Below are 24,627 nucleotides of genomic sequence, written 5' to 3'. Positions count from 1 at the left end.
AGAGGTATGCCAAGTTCAGATAATGTGGTCCATAATGATTTTTTTAAAAGCCTTTTCCTAGATGTGATGGGTAGCCAGTGAACAGTATAGAGCAGTCAAGTAAAATACACAATTTAGAAACATCCTCCTAGCTGCAGTGTGGAAATTAGTTGGTAAGAGGGAGAGTTGGATGCAGGGCAACAGGAGATTGCTGCAATAATCCAGATGAGACAGGATGACCAGAGGGGAGTAGCTGTGGAGATCAGGAGGAGGGGATGGGTTTGGTTAGTATTTAAGAAGTAGAATCAGTAAGATTTGGTCATTAACAGTATGTGGGGGATAAGACAGAGGGAAAAGTAAATCTTGACTTCCAGCTTTCTGCCACAGGCAGGCAAGTGAATAGTGGCATCACACACTGAGGAACCCAAAAAGAAAAGCAGGTGGAAAAGAGAATGATTCAGTCTAAGAGGCAGTTTGATGCACAGGTTTGAAAGTCAGAGGAGGGAAGTAGTGTCTAGTCAAAATATAAGTCAGTCTGATAAAAATTTAAAACAACAATGAAACAAGAACATTGACCCAGAACACTATTGCAAGATCTTGTGAAGAATATATGCATAGCCACCTGATCTTGTCTGTTTGTCTATGCAATTCTATTTGATAGCTGTTTGTTGGATACTGTTATGCAAGATGTAAGAAGAGTTTTTTGTTTTTTTGAGACAGGGTCTTGCTCTGTCACCCAGACTAGAGGGCAGTGGCGCGATCTCGGCTCAGTGCAAGCTCCACCTCCCGGGTTCAAGCAATTCTCCTAACTCAACCTCCCGAGTAGCTGGGATTACAGGTGCCTGCCACTGCGCCTGGCTAATTTTTGTATTTTTAGTAGAGATGGGGTTTCACCATCTTGGCCAGGCTGGTCTCGAGCTCCTGACCTCGTGATCCACCCGCCTCGGCCTCCAGAAGTGCTGGGATTACGGGCGTGAGCCACCATGCATGGCCAGAAGATTTTTAAAAATTAGAAATTATTTTTTTTAATTGTTTTTTAAATTTTTTATTTTATTAAAAAAAAAAAATTTAAGGCTGGGCATGGTGGCTCACACCTGTAGTCCCAGCACTTTAGGAGGCTGAGGCAGATGGATCACTTGAGGTCTGGAGCTCAAGACCAGCCTGATCCATGAACATGGTGAAACCTCATCTCTACTAAAAAAATAAATAAATAAAAATTTAAAAAATAAATAAATTAGTTGTGCATGGTGGTGCAAGCCTATAATACCAGCTATTCAGGAGGCTGAGATAGGAGAATCACTTGAATCTGGGAGGCAGAGGTTGCAGTGAGCCCTGATTGCACCACTGCACTCCAGTCTAGGCAACACAGCGAGACTCCCTTTCAAAAAAAAAAATTAATTTTTGTGGGTACATAGTAGGTGTATATATATATATTTGCGAGGCACATGAGATGTTTTGATACAGGCATGCAGTGTGAAATAAGCACATCATGGGAAGTGGGGTATCCATCCCCTCAAGCATTTGTCACTTGAGTTACAATCAAATTATACTCTTAAGTTATTTTAAAATGTACAATTATGATTGACTATAGTCACCCTATTATGCTATCAAATAGTAGGTCTTATTCTATTCTTTCGTACCCTTTAGTCATCCCTCCCTCCTCCTCAACCCCTGCTACCCTTTAAAAATTAAAAAGTTGTGTCAGTCTGAATAGTTACATTTTGTTGTTTTGTTTTTGAGACAGAGTCTCACTCTGTCACCCAGGCTGGAGTGCAGTGGCACGATCTTGGCTTACTGTAGCCTCCCTCCCAGGTTCTAGCAATTCTCATGCGTCAGCCTCCCAAATAGTTAGGACTATGGATGGGCACCACCACGCCCAGCTAATTCTTGTATGGTAGAGATAGGGTTTTACCTTGTTGGTGAGGCTGGTTACAAACTCCTGTCCTCAGGTGATCTGCCTGATCCCAAACTGCTGGGATTACAGGTGTGAGCCACCACGCCCAGCCAATGACATTGTTGAAGTCAAAGAAAATACAGAGATGAATCTCTAAATAAAAAATGTTTTATTTGGAAAACAAGAGTTGCATTTTGGGACATGCACACAGATTGGGTGATCTTCATTATGTCCAAAGAACAAAGAGAAGGTTGGCACTAGTAAAGTTTTGGGGAGCTGGCAAGCTCTGATTGGTGAGAGACAGAAGTGGGTAGTCTTAGAGTGACAACAGATTGTTTCAGTAGCTATTAGATAATACTGGTTTCAGGTTACCACAGGCAGTTTCAGCAGTGGGCTTGCAGAGAATTACATTCATAAAGCAACATTATATGCCCTAAGTGCTTTTTCCTCCTGGCCTCTCAATTGATTTAGTTGGATATGACAAGAATGACCCAATTTTTATAATCAACTTTCACAACATATTATTTTTTTCATCATAATAAAGATGACCCAGTTAAGATAAATGCCTCATTCTCTACTTCACTCTCAAAATGTTTCTTTGGTACTTTCCCTCTTATACAACTGGGGTCTGCTTTTGTAGCCCAGACCCTTCTCAGTTTGATTCATTTCAATAATCATTTATTAGAGGCCTTCTCTGCTAAGGATAGGATAAAGGGAAGAAAGTGCTGCCTGTTCTTAAGGAACTAAGGGTCTTTTGGGAAAATCTGACATGTGTATAAACGGTTTTAATGTAGTGTTTTAAATATTATGATGGGGAGTTTGTAAAAAGCGTTTTCAAGCTCTTTGGTTCTATTTTTGGGACTATTTCTATTCTAATCATTGGCTTTTTAATCAAATTGCATATAAATATTTATGCAATCTGCCTTCTAATCACAAACCATGTTAAGACAGTACTATCCAGAATTGCTTTGAACTTCATCTCTAGATGCTGTCATTGGTTCAGACAATTGCAGTTTAAGGCAGGGGGCTGGAGCAAATCATAGGGTTTTCATCTACTTCCTGTGCTTTGAATTCCAACTGTTTCTTAATTTTTGTATCTCCTGCATTAACTCTATGCACACTAGCAGTAATTCACCCAGGCCAGAAGGCCTCCAGCTATCTTACCCACCAGAAAATGAGTTCATGTGCAGGTTAATGAGTATCACAGCCTTGCAAAGGTGGTAATTAAAATTCAGGGAATTCTGGGTGTTGAATAGCTGAAAAAGATATTTTAAGATTAATCTCCGTTGAAAAAGGTTTCTGATCACTTGGGCCTCCTCTCACCTACTTAAATAAGATTCAGTCCATGATTTGCAATAATACCCATATAGCACATAGAAGAATATTGTGAGAACGCTAAGGAAGAGCTAGTTGAGTCAGTTTTGTAAAGCACTGGGAACTCGGTAAGCCATTAGTAAATGTTAGTTGCCTGTGTTAACCATCGTTATTATTATCATTTAAGTGGAAGAGAATGGGGGAAGGACATTCTAGGCCAAGAGAGTAACTTCATTGGAAACGTGAAAGTGAATGTAATTTTCCAAAATGACTCAGTATAGTTGGGATGTAGAGTGTAATGCAGAGAACAGTGATGAGAGATGGTGCTAATGAGAGAGAGTTATGTTGGGACCAGATTGTAAAGAATCTTCAATGCCTGCTGAAGAATTTCTACTTTGCAAAATATACAGTGGGAGCCACTGAAAAAAATTTTGTGGAATTTTTTCCCTAATATGATATTCAGGTTTTCTTTATGCTTTTTTATGAAAAATTTCAAACACACACTGAAGAAAAAAAAAGGCAGTATAATGACCCCCATGTACTCATTACCCAATATGTGGCCAATGCATTGATGATTTTAAAGCAAGGCAAGAAAGACTAACATTGTACCACATCCTTTACCTTATTTAATCTTCACTATGTCCTGTAGAGTCTGTGGTACTCCCACTTTCCCTAATTATAAATGAGAAGACCATCAACATGATAAAGTAAGTAAAAGTTCTGGGATTCTAACCTACATCCAACTGATTTCAGAGCTCAAGCTCTTTCCTGTCTGGCATCTGAAGTAGAACATGATTCCCAGTTGAAAACAGCTGCTGATCCATCTACAATAACAGTACCTATTGGTGCTCTTGACCCTATTCAGGATGGTAGGCTTCTCTGCCTGCAGCTACTCTACTTCCAGAGGGTCACCAGAATCTTAAGTCCACATAAATGCTCAACCTAGTCAGCTAAAGTAACTGTGCAGTCCAGTAATTTTCAAAGTATGGTTCCAGGCCAGTGGCAAGTTGTTAGAAAATGCAGACTCTTAGGGCCCACATTCAGCCTGCTGAATCAGAGACTCTGGGTGGGGCCCAGCAATTTGTGTTTCTGTTTTTTTAAGCAGACTTTATTGTTTAGAGCAGTTTTAGTTCCACAGCAAAATTCAACAGAAGGTACAGAGATTTCCCTTACACTCCCTTCCCCTACATACAATTCCTCCCACTATCAACATCCCCCATCAGAGTGGCACATTTATTACAATTGATGAACATACATTGACACCATCATCATCACCCCAAATTCATAGTTTATATTAGGGTTCATTCTTTGTATTGTACATTATCAGTTTAGACAAATGTATAATGACATGTATCCACCATTGTAGTATCATACAGAATAGCCTCACTGCTCTGAAACAATCTGTGCTTTTATAAGCTCTGCAGTGATTCTTAGGCATACTTAAAGTTGGTTTAGTTAGACCTTAGAAAATGGAAGACAGCTCATATCTGAAGGATCTTCCTTACTCTTAAAGGCTCACAGAGTTTTTTGCCTACCCAGAAAAGAAGAGAGGGCAGGACTGAAATACATTTGTGCTTGTGAACTGTTAAGATAGTAAAAACTAGGATTTATTACTATTAAGTAGGGATTTACCTTTTTTAAAAGAATGGTTCAAATCCCTGTTGGAAGTAAATCTTTTTCGTATAAGTAGTTAGGTACTACTAGTGCACCAAGTTGCCATTTTTTAACTCTTTTATGTTAAATAATGCACATCTGTATAATTCTGGTTGATATTTTGCCAACGTAAGTGAAGAAAGATGCTTCTACATCAAATTCAAAACTATCAACAAAAGTTCAGTATATCTAATCAGCCTCCTTTTGTTACGGGATCTCTGGGGTACCAGTTTTTCTGGCTAGAAACCTCTGTGGCCATGGCGCCTTTGCCCGAGTTCTTGTCCTGTGTCCAGGAAGTATGAGGTAGGCAGACAAGTGAAGGGTAAAGAAGAAGAGTTTTATTTACTGTTGGAGCAGCTCAGAGGAGTGGGTAGCTCCTCCCTGTAGGCATATCGTCCCTTGGAGTGTCAGGTCTCAGCAGAGAGGAGGCCCTGGAGAGGGTGGCTTTTCTCCACAGGCAAGTCATTCGGATGTCTCTGCAGGTCTCTGAAGCTCTCAGCAGAGAGAGTAGCTCCTCTCTGCTGGCAGGTTGTCTCTGCAGCTTTCAGTGGAGAGAGTGCTCCTCTCTGCAGCTGGCCTTCCCATCGTCTCCAGCTATTAGCAGAGAGAATACTCCTCTCTGCAACTGATCGTCCCATCCTCTCTCTGCCCTCTTCTTCCTCTGGCCATCCTCTGCCCTGCTCTGGCTGAGCCCAGGGCTTTTATGGACCTCAAAATGGGGGAAGTGTGTGCAGATTGGTCTATGGGCAGCCATGGGAAGGCCCAGAAGAGGGACCACCAGTCCCCACTCTGGTCTGCCGGACTGGCAGTCCAACCCCCAGTCTTCAGGCCGTCCGTGGCTTGAAGGTGGGGCCTTACTGGGAACCCACCCTCTTCTGCCCAGGACTCTGCCTCCCGCTGCTATTCAAGGCCCTAGGGCTCAGTCCCAACCCCGCTAATCGGAGTGGGCTCCAGGAGAAGAGAGAGGCCAGGCAGCGGGAACAGACATCCCCAAGCCAGCAAGGGACAGGGGCAGGGGACCCTTCCTGGCCCTCCTCTGGGAACACAGGGAAGCTCGGATCCACAGCTGCAGTTTGGGCAGCTGTAGCCCCTCTCAGGAGGGTGGGGCTCCTGCCTGCTCCGTAGACCAGGAGGCCAGGGTCTGCAGCTGCAGTTTGGGCAACTGCAGTGGTACCTGGGGAGCTCCCATCCCAACTCAGAAGGGGCAGGGCTCCGGAGCCACTGGCTCCATGGAGTGTGCAGCCCCAGCAGTACTTCCCTGCTGTGGCCAGCATGATGGCAGCAGCCACTGCCATCACTTTGGTAAGGCTTTGGCAGCCATTTCGATAATCGTGTCTACTGGTGGACCCTGGGATACATGCGTCAGTTATTATCTCATGATGAGATAATATCTGTTTTATTGCTGAAGTGAAATATACTATAACAACAAATTACTTCTTAAATGTCTTTATAAAGTGTTTAGAAATTTATTTATTTATTTATTCATTTATTTATTTATTTTAAAGACAGGGTCCCGCTCTGTTGCCCAGACTGGGGTGCAGTGGCACGATCATAGATCACTGCAGATTCAAACACTTGGGCTCAAACAGTCTTCCTGCCTCAGCCTCCCAAGTAGCTGAGATCATAGGCACATGTCACGGTACCCAGCTAGATTTTTTTAAGTAGGATTTAAGAAGCTGAGTGAAAGTATAATTCCTGATTTGTGATATACTTCTATCAAAATTAATAGTACATTGCCTTTAGTGAGAAATATCTATAATCAGAAATAATCCTGATTATAGTAAGGTCAAAAACAGAAGTACCAGCAGAACTTTGGTACTTTTTTTTTCAACTTTTTTCCTCCCTCTCACTCAGACCCATACAGCTAGCACAGAGCCCAGGCACAGTGGATACTGTTTGTATTTTACTGAGATAATAGAAACTGTGTGGGTATTTGGTTCACCTTAAAATTCGTGCCTTATTTATTTTTTTTTTTTTTTTGAGCTCATGATGCCTGTATTACCATTTGCTGTACTCAAATAAAATACTCCAGTGGTTTCCTGCCAAAGCATAATCATGTTATGATTGTCCACCAAGACCATTTCTAAGGCAGAAACCTTATATCAGAAGATGTTATATGTTTCTTTTTCTAAACAAGTTCAGGAAAAGTATGTCCTGATGTAGGAAATTTATTCAGACTTAACACCAGCAGTGTCTCTGGTGATGTTACATAATTACATGGAAATCATAGTAAAAATATTTGCAGTGCCTAAATTTGAAGTGCTCCATGGTGTCATCTAGTGGTGTAAGCACTATAGAAGGTGCAGCTTTATTACTCAGTGCTTTTGGGACAGAATTTGTGTATTTAAGAAAAAAAAAACACAAACAAAAAAACAAAAAAAAAACATAGTAAAAGTTTAATGGAACAGCCAAACATAAGATACAATGGAAGACTTCCATTGAGGATTCTTAGATATAATACCAACACAGAAGCAACAAAAGAAAAATAGCTGGGCCAGGCGTGGTGGCTCACGTCTGTAATCCCAGCACTTTGGGAGGCCAAGGTGGGCGGATCACGAGGTCAGGAGATCAAGACCATCCTGGCTAACACGGTGAAACCCCATCTCTACTAAAAATACAAAAATACAAACAAACAAACAACAACAAAAAAAAAACAGCCAGGCGTGGTGGCAGGCACCTGTAGTCCCAGCTACTTGGGAGACTGAGGCAGGAGAATGGTATGAACCTGGGAGGCAGAGCTTGCAGTGAGCCGAGATGGCGCCACTACACTCCAGCCTGGGGGACAGAGCAAGACTGTCTCAAGAAAAGAAAAAAAAAAGAAAAATAGCTAAGTTAGACTGCATCAAAATTTAAAACTTATAAGCCGGATGCAGTGGTGAGTGCCTATGGTCCTGGTGAGTGCCTGTGGTCCCAGCTATTTGGGAGGCTGAGACAGACGGATTACTGGAGCCCAGAAGTTTGAGTCCAGCCTTGGAAACATGACAAGACCTTATCTCATTTTTTTTAAAGTAAAACTTTTTTACATCAAAAGAAACTTTCAAGAAAGTGAAAAGACAGCCCATAAAATGGGAGAAAATATTTGTAAATAATACATGTTGTAAGAATCTAGTATCCAGAATATGTAAAGGAGTCTTACAACCCAACAACAAAAAGACAACCTTATTTATTTATTTATTTATTTATTTACTTACTTACTTACTTACTTATTTACTTATTTACTTATTTACCGAGACTGAGTCTTGCTCTGTCACCCAGAGCTGGAGTTCAGTGGCACAAACTTGGCTCACTGCAACCTCCGCCTCCCGGGTTCAAGCAGTTCTCCTGCCTCAGCCTCCCGAGAAGCTGGGACTACAGGCGCCCGCCACCACACCTGGCTAATTCTTTTGTATTTTTAGTAGAGACGGGGTTTCACCATGTTCACCAGGATGGTCTCGATCTCCTGACCTTGTGATCCGCCCGCCTCGGCCTCCCAAAGTGCTGGGATTACAGGCGTGAGCTACCGCGCCCGGCCCCACTTTTCTTTTTTTTAATATTTCTATTGTGTTTTTTCTGTCACTGCTGTTTAGTAAATATACATATACCAATGTATAATCCTACCAATAATGATAGGGGGAAAACGGAGGAAATTTATATTATAGAGTGTCTACTCTTTTCCAGGCACTGCACCTGCATCCTTTCACATTTATTATTTCACTTAACTCCTGCACCTAAGCAGATGAGCAAAGATCAGAACCCACGCATTTTGTCTCTAAGTTGTGTCCTGTTTTCCCACAGCTTTACCAATATTGGATCTTACCTCTTTTAGTTCTTGTTTATTAGAGAGATTCAACATTTTCTCAAGTGATTGTTAACTGTTCATATTTACTTACAATCTATATCTTTTGTCCATTTATTATTAATAATAGATTTTAAACTGAACATACCTACTTTTCTCATAGACAGAAGGTATCATGTGTCAAAGCTTTACTATAATTTTTTTTGCTTTTATTTACTCCATTACAGGCTCTTGATGGAAATGTGTATGATCATCTAAAGGATTATTTAATAGCCTTCAGCCGGACTGAGCTAGAAACATGTCAAGCTGTGCAGAACACATTCCAGTTTTTATTAGAAAACTCCAGCAAGGTAAGTTACCTTTGGTGCAACGTGTAGTGTTATCCAACTTAGAAGCTAAAGTATTTCTGCATACAAAGAAAATGAAGGTACCAGTGATATTAGAAGAATGCATTAACAGACAAATTTCCTGGTAACAGCATTCCTTCTAACAAAGTTGGAGGAGATTCTGTTCTCCTTTGTGATGAGTTGGTGAAGATGGCACCAAGGGCAAAAAGAGAGGTGATGATACAAGGTAGCTTAGAACATTGGCCCATTGCCATGTGCATTGCCTTTCAGAAAGGTTTAAACGTTTTATATTCTGCTCAAAATTTAAATGCACTCTGCTCACATGGGGGAAACAACAGGTCATGTGTCAGTACAAAGAGTATTAAAAGAGCACAAAGGGAAAAGGAGCGTTTTGTAATTGTTAAAAAAACAACAATGTCTTGGTTTGTTTGTTTGTTTTTCAAATTAAGCCCTATTATCTATATGCTGTAATTCTTTGATAGCAGTCTTTTCATTTAAAAGTGTTGAGATCCATCAAGTTTGCTGACATGTCACATTGTATGCAGAGAAAATAAATGTAATGACTTTTCTTCAAGATTCGATAGATTAAAATGTTTTGCAGTCATGAAACTATCCATTGGAAGATAAATTGTTCCTGTGGTTACTAAATGTTTTTTGTCTGACAAATTAAATGCACAATAAATGTTTCCTGACTAAAGGAATGCATTTTTTAAAAATATGCATTTCAAGGCCGGGCGCGGTGGCTCAAGCCTGTAATCCCAGCACTTTGGGAGGCCGAGACGGGTGGATCACGAGGTCAGGAGATCGAGACCATCCTGGCTAACACGGTGAAACCCCGTCTCTACTAAAAAATACAAAAAAACTAGCCGGGTGATGTGGCAGGCTCCTGTAGTCCCAGTTACTCAGGAGGCTGAGGCAGGAGAATGGCGTAAACCCGGGAGGCGGAGCTTGCAGTGAGCTGAGATCCGGCCACTGCACTCCAGCCTGGGTGACAGAGCAAGACTCGTCTCAAAAAAAAAAAAAAAAAAAAGAAAAAAATATGCATTTCATAGCTGCTACTTTAAAAGATCCAGTTCAATTCTTTTTTTTTTTCTTTTTTTCTTTTTTTTTTTTTTTTGTCAGGGAGAGTGAGGACTGGCTAATACTTTTAGGAGAGGGACCAGGATATCCATTTTCACATGACAGTGTCCAAAGACAGGAAGGAAAAGCACAGACTCGTCATCCTGAATGCCTCTTGTGTATATATTCTCGTTTTCACTGTACCAGAGCTCTCAATTCTGTGTTTAGAAAAGTGTTAAAAATGCTAGGTTGATATGGAAATACAAAAATCACTAGCTTGGTGCTTTGAAGTGCTGTCATATATCTGTTTTCTTATATTGTTACCCCCCAAAATCTAAGAAAAAAAGGAAAATGTAAAATGTTGATTGGAGAATCTATATAGTATGTATATAAGTATTTACTGTATAATTTGTTTGATTTTAATGCATATATATATATGAATTTTTCAGAAAAGAATGTTGGGGGAAAAGTCTATGAAAAACATCTTATCTTTGTTCCTTCTATAAAGTGGTTGATTTTTGACTAGTGAACAATTTTGTTATTGTTGTTATTTTTAGTAGAGACAAGGTTTCACCATATTGGTCAGGCTGGTCTTGAAGTCCTGGCCTCAATTGGTCCACCTTCCTCGCCTCCCAAAGTGCTGGGATTACAGGCATGAACCACCATGCCCAGCCGTGATTAAATTTTTTATGTTTATTTGTCCATTTAGGTTTTCTGTTTCTTTTTCAGTATGTTTGGGTAACTTACATTTTCCTAGACCATTATCCATTTCATTAAAATGTCCAATTTTCCTAGACAATTGTCCATTTCATTTATCAGATTTGATGTCATAAACTTGTTTGCTTCTAGAATTGTCTCTGTTTTTGTTTTTAATATTGTTTGTGCTGTCCGTCTTATTTTGATCAGACTCACCAGTCTATTTTATTAATCTTTGCCAAGAACCAGATAAAATGACCTTTATTGTGCTTCTCAGTGTTGTTTCTATTTCCTTAATTTTTGCCTTTATATTCATTATTTCTTTCTACTTTCTTACAGTTTATGTTATTGTTCTTTCTCAAACTTCTTTTTCTATTTAGATCCTATATTTTCAGCCTTTCTTGTTTTTAAGTAAATTTGTTTAAACCTTAAAAAAAAAAAAGTGCCTTTCTGCTTGAACTGCATTCTGTGATATGTAGGGCTTTTGTTATTATTTCTGGTTTTTTCTCCTTATTAACCCATGATTATTTAGAAATGAGTTTTGCAGTTTCCATTCAGTTGGAATATGTGGTAGGGTGGTAGGGTGACATTTTTATTTCTAATTTTATTATAAATTATATTTTTAATCCAATTACATTTATTCTAATTTTATCAGAGAGGTTATCTTCTAGCAAAATTCTTTGAAATGTTTTTTTCCAAGAATAAGTTGGACTGGATACACTACCCTTAGTTTATAAAACAGGAAACATAGTCGTAACAGATAGCTAATATTTTACACACACTTAACAATTTAAGACTTTTAGCATGGGGTATATTTTGAATCCCATGAGGTTGCCATTACCATGTTCATTTTATATGGAGGAAATTGGACTCAGAAGTTTATGTGGCTTGGCCTGAAGGTTACACACTCACACATAGTGCTTTCCATGCTCTTCTACTATATTCTCTTTAACTTGTATTATTTTAATAGAAAATGAATTAAGAATTTATGAACTAGTTTGGATACATAAAGAGATAAACTTTCATTTTCTGCATTCACTCATATGAGTATCTCACTCCCCAGAAATGAGAAATAAATGAGATGCTCTTACATTTAAATTGAAAGTGGTAGGAATAAAAATTTAATAAGAATAATGTGTCTAGGAGATGTGCCCTTTTGTTCTGACTTGTACTGGAGGAGGCCTACAAGTTTTATGCCATGTGCTTTTCTGTTATGAAGAGCTTGTTATGCTGCTCTTGCTATGCTGCTGAAAGCAACCTAAAGGGAAGTTTGACACTTTTTAGATTTTTTTATTTTATATCATTATTACCTTGTTCAAAATGTGACATATTCCCAAAGATATTTTGGTGGTAATTCATCCAACATACTGTAAATGTTAAAGTGCTTTCTATATTATTCATCCCCTAAATGGGAACAGATGGCCCTAGGAGCTTTTGTTAAACTTTAATTATTTATGAAGCTTATTTTTCTTCTTAATATTTTATGAAATGCTTTGCATATGTAACTGAAGCAGATGTTGTCATAGGTATTCTCTCTAGGATAGTAACTTCAAAGATAGCTCTACTGGCCTTTATAATCTGTTTGTGTGTGCTTGCTTTTTGTCTCGATAGGGAAACCAATTAATAACAAAGTTCATTTAAGAATTCAGAAAATAAATTTAAAAAAAGAATTCAGAAAATAACAATGTTATTCTACATTTATTTGAAAATTAAATTGTCTAATGTTACTGTTCTTAATACCTTGAAGTCTAACCCAAAAAAAGTAGATAAAAGGAAGGAAAAAACTTCATGATCATTTCAACAGACACAGAAAAAGACTTGACAAAATTCAGTACTTTTTTGTGATAAGCACTCAGCAAACTAGAATAGAAGGGAACTTACATAACAGGATAGCATTTGTGAAAACCCCACAACCAATATCATATTCAATAATGAAAGACTGAAAGTTTCCCCTGCTGGTATCAGGAACAAGACAAGGATACCCATTTTCACCACTGCTATTAACCATTGTACTGGAAATCCTAGCCAGAGCAATTCAGTGAGAAAAAGAAATAAAAGGCATCCAAATTGAAAAAGAAGAATTAAAATTACCTGTCTTTGCAGATGACATGATTATATTTATAAACTCTCAGAGAATCCATTAAAAAAAAACTAATAGACTTAATACACTTAGCAACATATAAGATAAAAACACAAAAATCAGTTGCATCTCTATATTCCATCAATGAATGATCCAAAAAGAAAATTAAGAAAATAATTCCAACTACAATAATACTCAAAGAATAAACTATGTAGGAATAAATTTAACCAGAGGATTTAAAGATCTGTACGTTGAAAACTATAAAACATTACTGAAAGAAATAAGATATAAATGCATATAATAAATGTTCATGGATTGGGAGATTTTATGTTGCTAATATTGTAATATTCCCCAAAATGATCTACAGATTCAATGTAGTCCCTATCAAAATTCCAATGGCCTTTTTTGCAGAAATGGAAAAGCTGGTCCTCAATTTTTTTTTTTTTTTTAAATTTGAGACAGGGTCTCACTGTGTCACCCAGGCTAGACATGAGCTCAGCTCACTGCAACCTCCACCTCCCGTGTTCAAGCGATTCTCCTGCCTCAGCCTCCCAAGTAGCTAGAATTACAGGCATATGCCACCACGCCTGGCTAATTTTTTTTGTATTTTTAGTCAAGATGGGGTTTCGTCGTGTTAGCCAGGCTGGTCTTGAACTCCTGATGTCAAGTGATCCGCCCGCTTTGGCCTGCCAAAGTGCTGGGATTACAGGCTTGAGCCACTGCACCCAGCCCAATCCTCGAATTAATATGGAACTACAAGGGACCATAAATAGTCTAAATAATATTGAAAAGGAAAAATAAAGTTGGAGGACTCACACGTCCCAATTTCATAACTTACTATAAAGTTACAGTAGTAAAGATAGTGTGATATAGACATAAGTATAGACATATAGACCAATGAAATAGAATTGAGAGTTCAGAAATAAACCTGAACATCTATGGTCAATTGATTTGCAACAAAGGTGCCATGACTATTCAGTAGAGAAAGAATATTCTCTTCAGAAAAAGGTTTTGGGACCGCTGGATAGCCACATGCAAAAGAATGAAGTTCAGGCCAGGCGTGGTGGCTCACACCTGTAATCCCAACACTTTGAGAGGCCGAGGTGGGTGGATCATGAGATCAGGAGTTCCAGATCAGCCTGGCCAATATGGTGAAACCCCGTCTCTACTAAAAATACAAAAATTGGCTGGGCATGGTGGTGGGCACCTGTAGTCCCAGCTGCTTGGGAGGCTGAGGCAGGAGAATCACTTGAACCCAAAAGGTGGAGGTTGCAGTGGGCTGAGATCGTACCACTGCACTCCAGCCTGGGCGACAGAGCAAGACTCTGTTTCAAAAAAAAAAGAATGAAGTTCAATGAAATTGTGAACCCTTACCTCACAAAATTAACTCAAAATGGATCAATGATCTAACTTATAAGAGAAGACATAGAGGTAAATCTTTATGACCTTGATTTGGCAGTGCGTTCTCAGATTTGACATTGAAAGCACAAGTAACAAAGGAAAACATAGATAATTAGACTGTATCAAATTAAAAGCTTTTGTGCATCAAAGGATATTATTAAGAATGTGAAATCAACCCAAATGATGAGAGAAGATATTTGCACATCGCATATCTGATAAAAATTTCATATTGAGAATATACAAAGAACTCTTACAAGTCAACATCAGAGACAACCCAATTTAAAAGTGAACAAAGGAGGCTGGGCACAGTGGCTGATGCTTGTAATCCCAATACTTTGGAAGGCCAAGGTGGGGGGATTGCTTGAGGTAAGGAGTTCAAGAGCAGCCTAGGCAACATAGCAAGACCCTATCTCTACAAAAAATATTTAAAAATTAGCCAGGCATGGTGGTGCATACCTGTTGTCCCCGCTACTCGGGAGGCCGAGGCGGAAGAATTACTTGAGCCCAGGCATTGGAGGCTACAGCAGGCTATGATCATGCTACTATACTCCAGCCTGGGCGACAGAGCGAGAGCTTGTCGCTTTAAAAAAAAACAAAAAACAAAAGTTGTGTACCAAAAGGTCAATGAAATGAAAAGCTAGTTTCTTGAAAAGATTAACAAAATTGATAAACCTTTTTTTCCCTTTAATTTTAATTTCAGGGGTACATGTGCAGGATGTGCAGATTACTAGGTAAACTTGTGTCATGGAGGGTTTGGTACACATTATTTCATCACCCATATATTAAGCCTAGCACCCATTAGTTATTTTTCCTGATTCTCTCCCTCCTCCCACCCTCTACCCTCCACCCTCTGGTAGGCCCCAGTGTGCATTGTTCCCATGTATTCTCATAATTTAGCTCCCACTTATAAATGAGAACCTGTGGTATTTGCTTTTCTGTTCCTACATTAGTTTGCTAAGGATAATGGCCTCCATCTCCATTTATGTTCATGCAAAAGACATGATCTCATTCTTTTTTTATGGCTGCATAGTGTTCTGTGGTGTATATATACCACATTTTCTTTTCTTTTCTCTTTTTTTTTTTTTTTGTTTTTTGCTTTTTGTTTTTGAGGCAGAGTCTTGCTCTGTCACCCAGGCTGGAGTGCAATGGCATGATCACCCAGGCTGGAGTGCAATGGCATGATCTTGGCTCAGTGCAACCTCCGCCTCCCGAGTTCAAGCGATTCTCCTGCCTCAGCCTCCCAAGTAGCTGGGATTATAGGCGTCCACCACTGCACCCAGCTAATTTTTGTATTTTTGTAGAGATGGGGTTTTGCCTTGTTGGCCAGGCTGGTTTCAAACTCCTGACCTCAGGTGATCCGCCCACCTTGGCCAAGGTGCTGGGATTACAGGCATGAGCCACCACGCCCGGACATGTGCCACATTTTCTATATCCAGTCTATCATTGGCGGGCATTTAGGTTTATTCCATGTCTCTGCTATTGTGAATGGTGCTGCAATGAACATAAGCAAGCATATGTCTTTATAACAGAACAATTTATATCCCTTTGGGGATATACTCAGTAATGGAATTGCTGGGTCACATGGTTTTTCTGTCTCTAGGTCTTTGAGGAATTGCCACCTTGTCTTCCACGAAGGTTGAACTAATTTACACTCCCACCAACAGTGCAAAACTCGTCCTTTTTCTCCACAACTTTACTTTGACAGCATCCTTCGTTTTTTAATTTTTTATTAATAGCCATTCTTATTGGTGTGAGATGGTATCTCATTGTGGTTTTGATTTGCATTTCTGTAATGATCAGTGATGTTGAGTTTTTTTCATATGATTGCTGGCTGTATGTATATCTTATTTTCAAAAGTGTCTGTTCATGTCCTTTGCCCACTTTTTCATGTCCTTTGCCCACTTTTGAATGTCCTTTCTTGTAAACTTATTTAAGTTCCTTATAGATGCTGGGTATTAGACCTTTGTCAGATGCTTAGTTTGAAAAAAAAAAAAAAATTCCCATTCTGTAGGATGCGTTTTTACCCTGTTGATAGTTTATTTTGCTGTGCAGAAGCTCTTAAGTTTTATTAGATCCCATTTGTCAATTTTTACTTCTGCTGCAATTGCTTTTGGCATCTTCATCATGAAATCTTTGCCCATGCCTATATTCTGAATGGTATTGCCTAGGTTTTCCTCTAGGGTTTTTATAGTTTTGGGTTTTACATTTAAGTCTTTAGTCTATCTTGAGTTAACTTTTGTATGTGGTGTAAGGAAGGGATCCAGTTTCAATTTTCTGCATCTGGCTAGCCACTTATCCCAGCATCATTTATTAAATAGGGAATCCTTTCCCCATTGCTTTTTGTCAGGTTTGTTGAAGATTAGGTGGTTTTAGGGGTGCAGTCTTATTTCTGGGTTCTCTATTCTGTTTCATTGGTCTATGTGTCTGATCTTGTACTAGTGCCATGCTGTTTGGTTGCAATGGCCCTGTGGTATAGTTTGAAGTTGAGTAGTGTGATGCCTCTAGCTTTGTTCTTCTTGCTTAGGATTGCCTTGGCTATTCAGACTCTTTTTTGGTTTCATATGAATTTTAAAATAGTTTTTTCTAGTTCTGCAAAGAATGTCGATGGTAGTTTAATGGGAATAGCATTGAATCTATAAATTGCTTAGGGCAGGCTGGGCACCTGACTCACACCTGTAATCCCAGCACTTTGGGAGGCCAAGGTGGACAGATCACTTGAGGTCAGGAGTTCAAGATCAGCCTGGCCAACATGTTAAAACCCCATCTTTACTAAAAATACAAAAATTAGTCGGCACATGCCTGTAGTCCCAGCTACTCAGGAGGCTGAGGCAGGAGAATCACTTGAACCCAGGAAGTGCAGGTTGCAGCGAGCTGAGAGTGTGCCACTGCACTCTAGCCTGGGCGACAGAGTGAGACTCCTTCTGAAATTAAATAAATAAATAAATAAGTAAATAAATAGCTTAGGGCAGTATGGCCATTTTTATGATATTGATTCTTCCTATCCATGAGCATAGAATGTTTTTTCATTTGTTTGTATCATCTCTAATTTATTTGAGCAGCAGTGATTTGTAGTTCTCCTTTTAGAGGTCCTTCACTTCCCTCGTTAGCGGTATTTCTAGGTTTTTGTTTTTTGGGTTTGTTTGTTTGTTTGTTTGTTTGTATGTCAGTTGTGAAAGGGAGTCCATTCGTGATTTGGCTCTCGGCTTGACTGTTGAAAATCAGCAAACCTTTAGCCAGACTAGTGAGGAAAAAAAGAGAGAATAACCAAATAAATAAAATCAGAAGTGAAAAAGGAGACATTACAACCAATACCATAGAAATTCAGAGGATCATTAGAGGCTACTATGAACAATACATGCCAATAAATTGGAAAACCCAGAAGAAATGGATAAATAGGGCTGGGTGCGATGGCTCACACATGTAATCACAGCACTTTAGGAGGCCAAGGTGGGTGGATCACTTGAGGCCAGGAGTTTGAGATCAGCCTGGCCAACATGGAAAAACCCTGTCTCTACTATAAAAAAATTATCCGAGTGTAGTGGCACATGCCTGAAATCACAGCTGCTCAGGAGGCTGAGGTGTGAGAATCATTTGATCCAGGAAGGCAAAGGTTGCAGTGAGCCAAGATGGCACTACTGCACTTTATCCTGGGCGACAGACTGAGACTCTGTCTCAAAAAAAAAAAAAAAAAAAAAAAAGGATAAATTCCTAGATTCATGCAACCTACCAATGTGGTTTGGATTTGTGTCCCTACCCAAATCTCATCAAATTATAATAATCCCCAATGTTGGAGGGGGGGCCAGTGGGAGGTAATTGGATCACAGGGGTGGACTTCCGCCTTGCTGTTCTCTTGGTAGTGAGTGAGTCCTCATGAGATCTGGTTGTTTAAAAGTGTGTAGCACCTCCCCCTTCTCTCTTTTCCTCCTGCTCCTGCCATGTAAGACTAAGCTGCTTCCCTTTTGCCTTCTGCCATAATTGTAAGTTTCCAGAAGCCTCCGCAGCCATGCTTCCTGTACAGCCTGCAGAACCATGGGTCAATTAAGCTGCATTTCTTTATAAATTACCCAGTCTCAGGTAGTCCATTATAGCATTGTGAGAATGGACACCTACCAAGATCGAGCCATGAAGAAATTCAAAACCTGAAGAGACGAAAAAACAAGTAACAAAATCAAAGCTGTAATAGAAAGTCTCTGAGCAAGGAAAAGCCTGGGACTGGGTGGCTTTGTGGTGAAATTTTACCAAATATTTAAAGAACAACTAATACCAATTTTACTCCAACAATTCCAAAAAATAGAGGAGGAGGGAATACTTCCCATCTCATTCTCTGAGGCTAGCATTACCCTGATACCAACATCAGACAAAGACACATCAAAAAATAAAAACAAGCCAGTATCCCTGATGAACATTAATGCAAAAATCCTCAACAAAATACAAGCAAACTGAATTCAACAACGCATTAAAAAGATTATTCATCATGACTAAGTGGAATGTATCCCAAGAATGCAAGGATGGTTCAACATACACACATCACTCTGCATGATACATCGTATCAACAGAATGAAGGGCAAAAACTGTATGATCATTTCATTTGATGCTGAAAAAGCATTTGGTAAAATTTAACATTCCCTTATGATAAAACCCTTCAATAAGCTGGGTGTAGAGGGAACGTATCTCAACACAATAAAAGCCATGTATAACAGACCCACGATGAGTATCATACTGAATGGAGAAAAACTGAATGCCTTTCCTCTAAGATCTGGAACATGACAAGGATGCCCACTTTTACCACTGTTGTTCAACATAATACTAGAAGTCCTAGCTACGGCAGTCAGATGAAAGAAAGAAAGAGTATCCAAAGTGGAAAGAAAGAAGTCAAATTATTATTCTTTGCAGATGATATAGGCTTATATTTTGAAAAACCTGAAGACTCCACCAAAATATTCAAACTGATAAACACCTTTAGTAAAGTTGCAGGATACAAAATCAACATTCAAAAATCAGTAGCATTTCTATATGCCAGCAGCAAGATTCTGAAAAATAAATCAAGAAAGTAATGTCATTTACAATAGCTACAAATACATTAAAATACATAGGAATTAACCAAAGAAGTGAAAGATCTCTTACAATGACAGAAATTAGGAGGTTGAGACAGGAGAATCACTTGAATTCAAGAGATGGAGGTTGCAGTGAGCCGGGATCATGCCACTGCACTCCAGCCTAGGCAACAAAAGTGAAACAAAACTCCGTCAAAAAAAAAAAAAAAAGGAAGGAAGGAAGGAAGGGGGTGGGGGAGGGAGGGAGGGAAGGAAGGAAGGAAGGAATAAATTGAAGAGGACACAAACAAATGGAAAGCTATTCCATGTTTTTGGATTGGGAGAATCAATATTCTTAAAATGTCTATACTGCCCAAAGCAATCTACAGATTCAATGCAGTCTCTATCAAAATACCAGTGACAGGCCGGGCGCGGTGGCTCAAGCCTGTAATCCCAGCACTTTGGGAGGCCGAGACGGGCGGATCACGAGGTCAGGAGATCGAGACCATCCTGGCTAACACGGTGAAACCCCGTCTCTACTAAAAATACAAAAAACTAGCCGGGCGAGGTGGCGGGCGTCTGTAGTCCCAGCTACTAGGGAGGCTGAGGCAGGAGAATGGCGTGAACCCGGGAGGGTGGAGCTTGCAGTGAGCTGAGATCTGGCCATTGCACTCCAGCCTGGGCGACAGAGCGAGACTCCGTCTCAAAAAAAAAAAAACAAAATACCAGTGACATTCTTCATGGAAATAGAAAAAACAATCCTAAAATTTTTATAGAACCACAAAAGACCCAGAATAACCAAAGCTTTCCAGTTATCCTGAACAAAAAGAACAAAACTGAAGGAATCCTATTGTGTGACTTCTAATTATACTACAAAGCTATAGTAACCAAAACAGCATGGTACTGGCATAAAAGCAAATATCAGTGGAACAGAATAGAGAACCCAGAGTCAAATCCACCCATCTGCAGTGAATTCATTTTTGACAAAGTTGCCAAGAACATACATTGGAGAAAGGACAATCGCTTTAATAAATGATGCTGGAGAAACTGGATATTTATATTCATATGCAGAAGAATTAAGACCCCTATCTCTTGCCATATACAAAAATTAAAGTGGAATAAAGACTTAAATCTAAGACCTCAAACTATGAAACTACTAAAAGAAAACATTAGGAAACTCTCTAAGACATAGGACTAGGTAAAGATTTCTTGAGTAATACCCTGCAAACACAGGCAACCAAAGCAAAAATGGACAAGTGGGATCACATCAAGTTAAAAAGTTTCTGCACAGCAAAGGAAACAATCAACAAAGTGAAGCAACAACCCACAGAATGGGAGGAAATATTTGCAAAATATCCATCTAACAAAGGATTAATAATGAGAATATATAAGGAGCTCAAATAACTCTATAGGAAAAAAAAATTTAATAATCTGATTTAAAAATAGGCAAAAGATCTAAATAGACATTTCTCAAAAAAAGACATATAAATAGCAGACAGGGCAAGGTGCAATGGCTCACGCCTGTAATCCCACACTATGGGACACCAAGGTGGGCGGATCACTTGAGCCCAGGAGTTAGAGACCAGCCTGGATAACATGGTGAAACCCCATCTCTACAAAAAATACAAAACTATAGCAGGGCATGTGGCATATGTCTGTAGGAGGCTGATGTGGGAGGATCTCTTCAGCCAGGGACGCAGAAGGTGCAGTGAGCTGAGATTGCACCACTGCACTCTAGCCTGGGTGAGACCCTGTCTCAAAAAATAATAAAAATAAATGGCAGACAGGCATATGAAAAGGTACTCAACATCATTGATCATCAGAGAAATGCAAATCAAAACTACAGTAAGATAGTATATCACCCTAGTTCAAGTGGCTTTTATCCAAAGGACAGGCAGTAACACAGACGCTGGTGAGGATTTGGAGAAAAGGGAGCCCTTGTAAACTGTTGCTGGGAATGTAAATTAGTACAACCACTATGGAAAACAGTTTGGCAGTTCCTCAACAACTAAAAATAGAACTTCCGTATGATTCAACAATCTCACTGCTAGGTGTACACCCAAAAGAAAGGAAATCAATATATCAAAGAGATATCTGCACTCTCATGTTGATTGCAGCACTATTCACAATAGCCAAGATTTGGAAGCAACCTAAGTGTCCATTAACAGATGAACAGATAAAGAAAACTTGGTATATATACACAATGGAGTATTATTCAGCCATGAAAAACAATGAGATCCTGTCATTTACAACAACATAGATAAAACTGGAGGTCATTATGTTAAGTGAAACAAACTAGGCACAGAAAGACAAATTTCACATGTTCTCACTTATTTGTGAAAGTTAAAAAAGTAAAACAAATTGAACTCATGGAGATAAAGAGTAGAAGGATGTTTACCAGAGTCTGGGAAGGGTAGTCAGGTGTTGGGGGAGCCAGGATGGTTAATGGGTACAAAAAATATAGTTAGATAGAATGAATAAGATCTAGTATTCGATGACACAATAAGGTGACCACATCAACAATAGTTTATTATACATTTAAAAATAACAAAACCGGCTGGGCACAGTGGCTCACGCCTGTAATCCCAGCACTTTGGGAGGCCAAGTTGGGTGGATAATGAGGTCAGGAGATCGAGACCATCCTGGCTAACACGGTGAAACCCCATCTCTACTAGAAATACAAAAAATTAGCCAGGCACAGTGGCAGACACCCGTAGTCCCAGCTACTCGGGAGGCTGAGGCAGGAGAATGGCATGAACCCAGGAGGCGGAGCTTGCAGTGAACCAAGATCACACCACTGCACTCCAGCCTGGGAGACAGAGTGAGACTCCATCTCAAAAAAAAAAAAAACAAAAACACATGATTATTTCAATAGATGTAGAAAAGGGCTTCAACAAAATTCAACAGCCCTTCATGCTAAAAACTCTCAATAAACTAGATATTGATGGAACGTATCTCAAAATAATAAGAGCTATTTATGACAGACTCACAGCCAATATTATACTGAATGGGCAAAAACTGGAAGCATTCCCTTTGAAAACTGGCACAAGACAAGGATGCCCACTCTCACCACTTGTATTCAACATAGTGTTGGAAGTTCTGGCTAGGGCAATCAGGCAAGAGAAAGAAATAAAGGGTAGTCAGTTAAGAAAAGAGGAAGTCAAATTGTGTCTGTTTGCAGATGACATGATTATATATTTAGAAAAGTCCATTGTCTCAGCCCAAAATCTCCTTAAGCTGGTAAGCAACTTCAGCAAAGTCTCAGAATCCAGAATTAATGTGCAGAAATCACAGGCATTCCACCAATAACAGACAGACAGCCAAATCATAAGTGAACTCCCATTCACAATTACTACAAAGCGAATAAAATACCTAGGAATCCAACTTACAAGGGATGTGAAGGACCTCTTCAAGAACTATAGACCAGTGCTCAACGAAATAAAAGAGGACACAAACAAATGGAATCAATATCGTGAAAATGGCCATACTGCCCAAGGTAATTTATGGATTCATTGCTATCCCCATCAAGCTACCACTGACTTTTTCACAGAATTGGAAAAAAACTACTTTAAAGTTCATATGGAACCAAAAAAGAGCCTGCATAGCCAAGATAATCCTAAGCAAAAAGAACAAAGCTGGAGGCATCGTGCTACCTGACTTCAAACTATACTACAAGGCTACAGTAACCAAAACAGCATGGTACTGGTACCAAAACAGATATGTAGACCAGTGGAACAGAAGAAAGGCCTCAGAAATAACACCACACACCTACAACCATCTGACCTTTGATAAACCTGACAAAAACAAGCAATGGAGAAAGGATTCTTTATTTAATAAATGGTGCTGGGAAAACTGGCTAGCTATTTGCAGAAAGCTTAAATTGGATCCCTTCCTTATACCTTATACAAAAATTAACTCAAGATGGATTAAAGACTTAAATCTAAGACCTAACACAATAAAAAACCCTAGAAGAAAACCTAGGCAATACCCTTCAGGACATAGGCATGGGCAAAGACTTCATGACTAAAACACCAGAAGCAATGGCAACAAAAGCCAAAATAGACAAATAGGATCTGATTAAACTAAAGAGCTTCTGCATAGCAAAAGAAACTTATCATCAGAGTGAACAGGCAACCTACTGAATGGGAGAAAATCTTTCCAATCTACCCATCTGACAAACGGCTAGTATCTAGAATCTACAAAGAACTTAAATTTTCAAGAAAAAAACAACCCCATTAAAAAGTGGGCAAAGGATATGAACAGACACTTCTTAAAAGAAGACATTTATGCAGCCAACAGACATATGAAAAAATGCTCATCATCACTGATCGTCAGTGAAATGCAAATCAAAACCACAATGAGATACTATCTCACAACAGAATGGCAATCATTAAAAAGTCAGGAAACAACAGATGCTGGAGAGGATGTGGAGAAATAGGAATGCTTTAACACTGTTGGTGGGAGCGTAAATTAGTTCAACCATTGTGGAAGACAGTGTGGCAACTCCTCAAGGATCTAGAACTAGAAATACTGTTTGACCCAGCAATCCCATTACTGGGTATATACCCAAAGAATTATAAATCATTCTACTATAAAGACACATGCACACATATGTTTATGGCAGCACTATTCACAATAGCAAAGACTTGGAACCAACCCAAATGTCCATCAGTGATAGAGTGGATTAAGAAAATGTGGCACATATACACCATGGAATACTATGCAGCCATTAAAAAGGGTGAGTTCAAGTCCTCTGCAGGGACATGGATGAAGCTGGAAACCATCATTCTAAGCAAACTATCACAAGGACAGAAAACCAAACACTGCATGTTCTCACTCATAGGTGGGAGCCAAACAATGAGAACACATGGACACAGGGTAGGGGACATCACACACTGGGGCCTGTTGGGGTGGGGGGCTAGGGGAGGGATAGCATTAGGAGAAATTCCTAATGTAAATGATGAGTTGATGGGTGCAGCAAACCAACGTGGCACATGTATACCTATGTAACAAACCTGTACGTTGTGCACATGTACCCTAGAACTTAAAGTATAATAAAAATAAAAAAGTATAATTGGATTGTTTGTAATACAAAGGATAAATGCTTGAGGTGGTGGATACCCCCATTTACCTTGGTATGATTATTATACGTTGTAGTCCTGTATCAAAATATCTTATGTACCCCATAAATATAAATACCTACTATATACCCACAAAAATTAAAAATTAAAACTTTTTGAAAAAAAGGAGAATGGGACACAAACAGGCACAGGGAGAAGATCACATGAAGATACCAGAAGAAAATGGCCAACTACAAGCTGACAATAATTACCCTCAGAAGAAATCAAACTGTCAACACTTGATCTTGGACTTCTACAAAGCCACTTTTGCCAAAT

General features: G+C 39.3%; 1 protein-coding gene across 4 annotated transcripts in view; it reads left to right on the top strand.

Annotated features, from left to right (window-relative positions):
- Positions 1 to 24,627, top strand: part of LOC105468711 (FCH and double SH3 domains 2) — a 339,082-nt gene that overhangs the window by 238,212 nt on the left and 76,243 nt on the right. For all 4 annotated transcript variants that reach the window (XM_011718976.2, XM_011718974.2, XM_071075241.1 and 1 more), the window contains exon 9: positions 8,843 to 8,965. In XM_011718976.2, coding sequence (XP_011717278.1) covers positions 8,843 to 8,965 — 123 coding nt within the window. The remainder of the gene's footprint in view (positions 1 to 8,842; positions 8,966 to 24,627) is intronic.

The sequence above is a fragment of the Macaca nemestrina genome, chromosome 12 (genome assembly GCF_043159975.1).
Source record: "Macaca nemestrina isolate mMacNem1 chromosome 12, mMacNem.hap1, whole genome shotgun sequence".
NCBI classification, from domain to species: Eukaryota; Metazoa; Chordata; class Mammalia; order Primates; family Cercopithecidae; genus Macaca; species Macaca nemestrina.
This window is presented reverse-complemented; position numbering and strand designations above follow the sequence as displayed.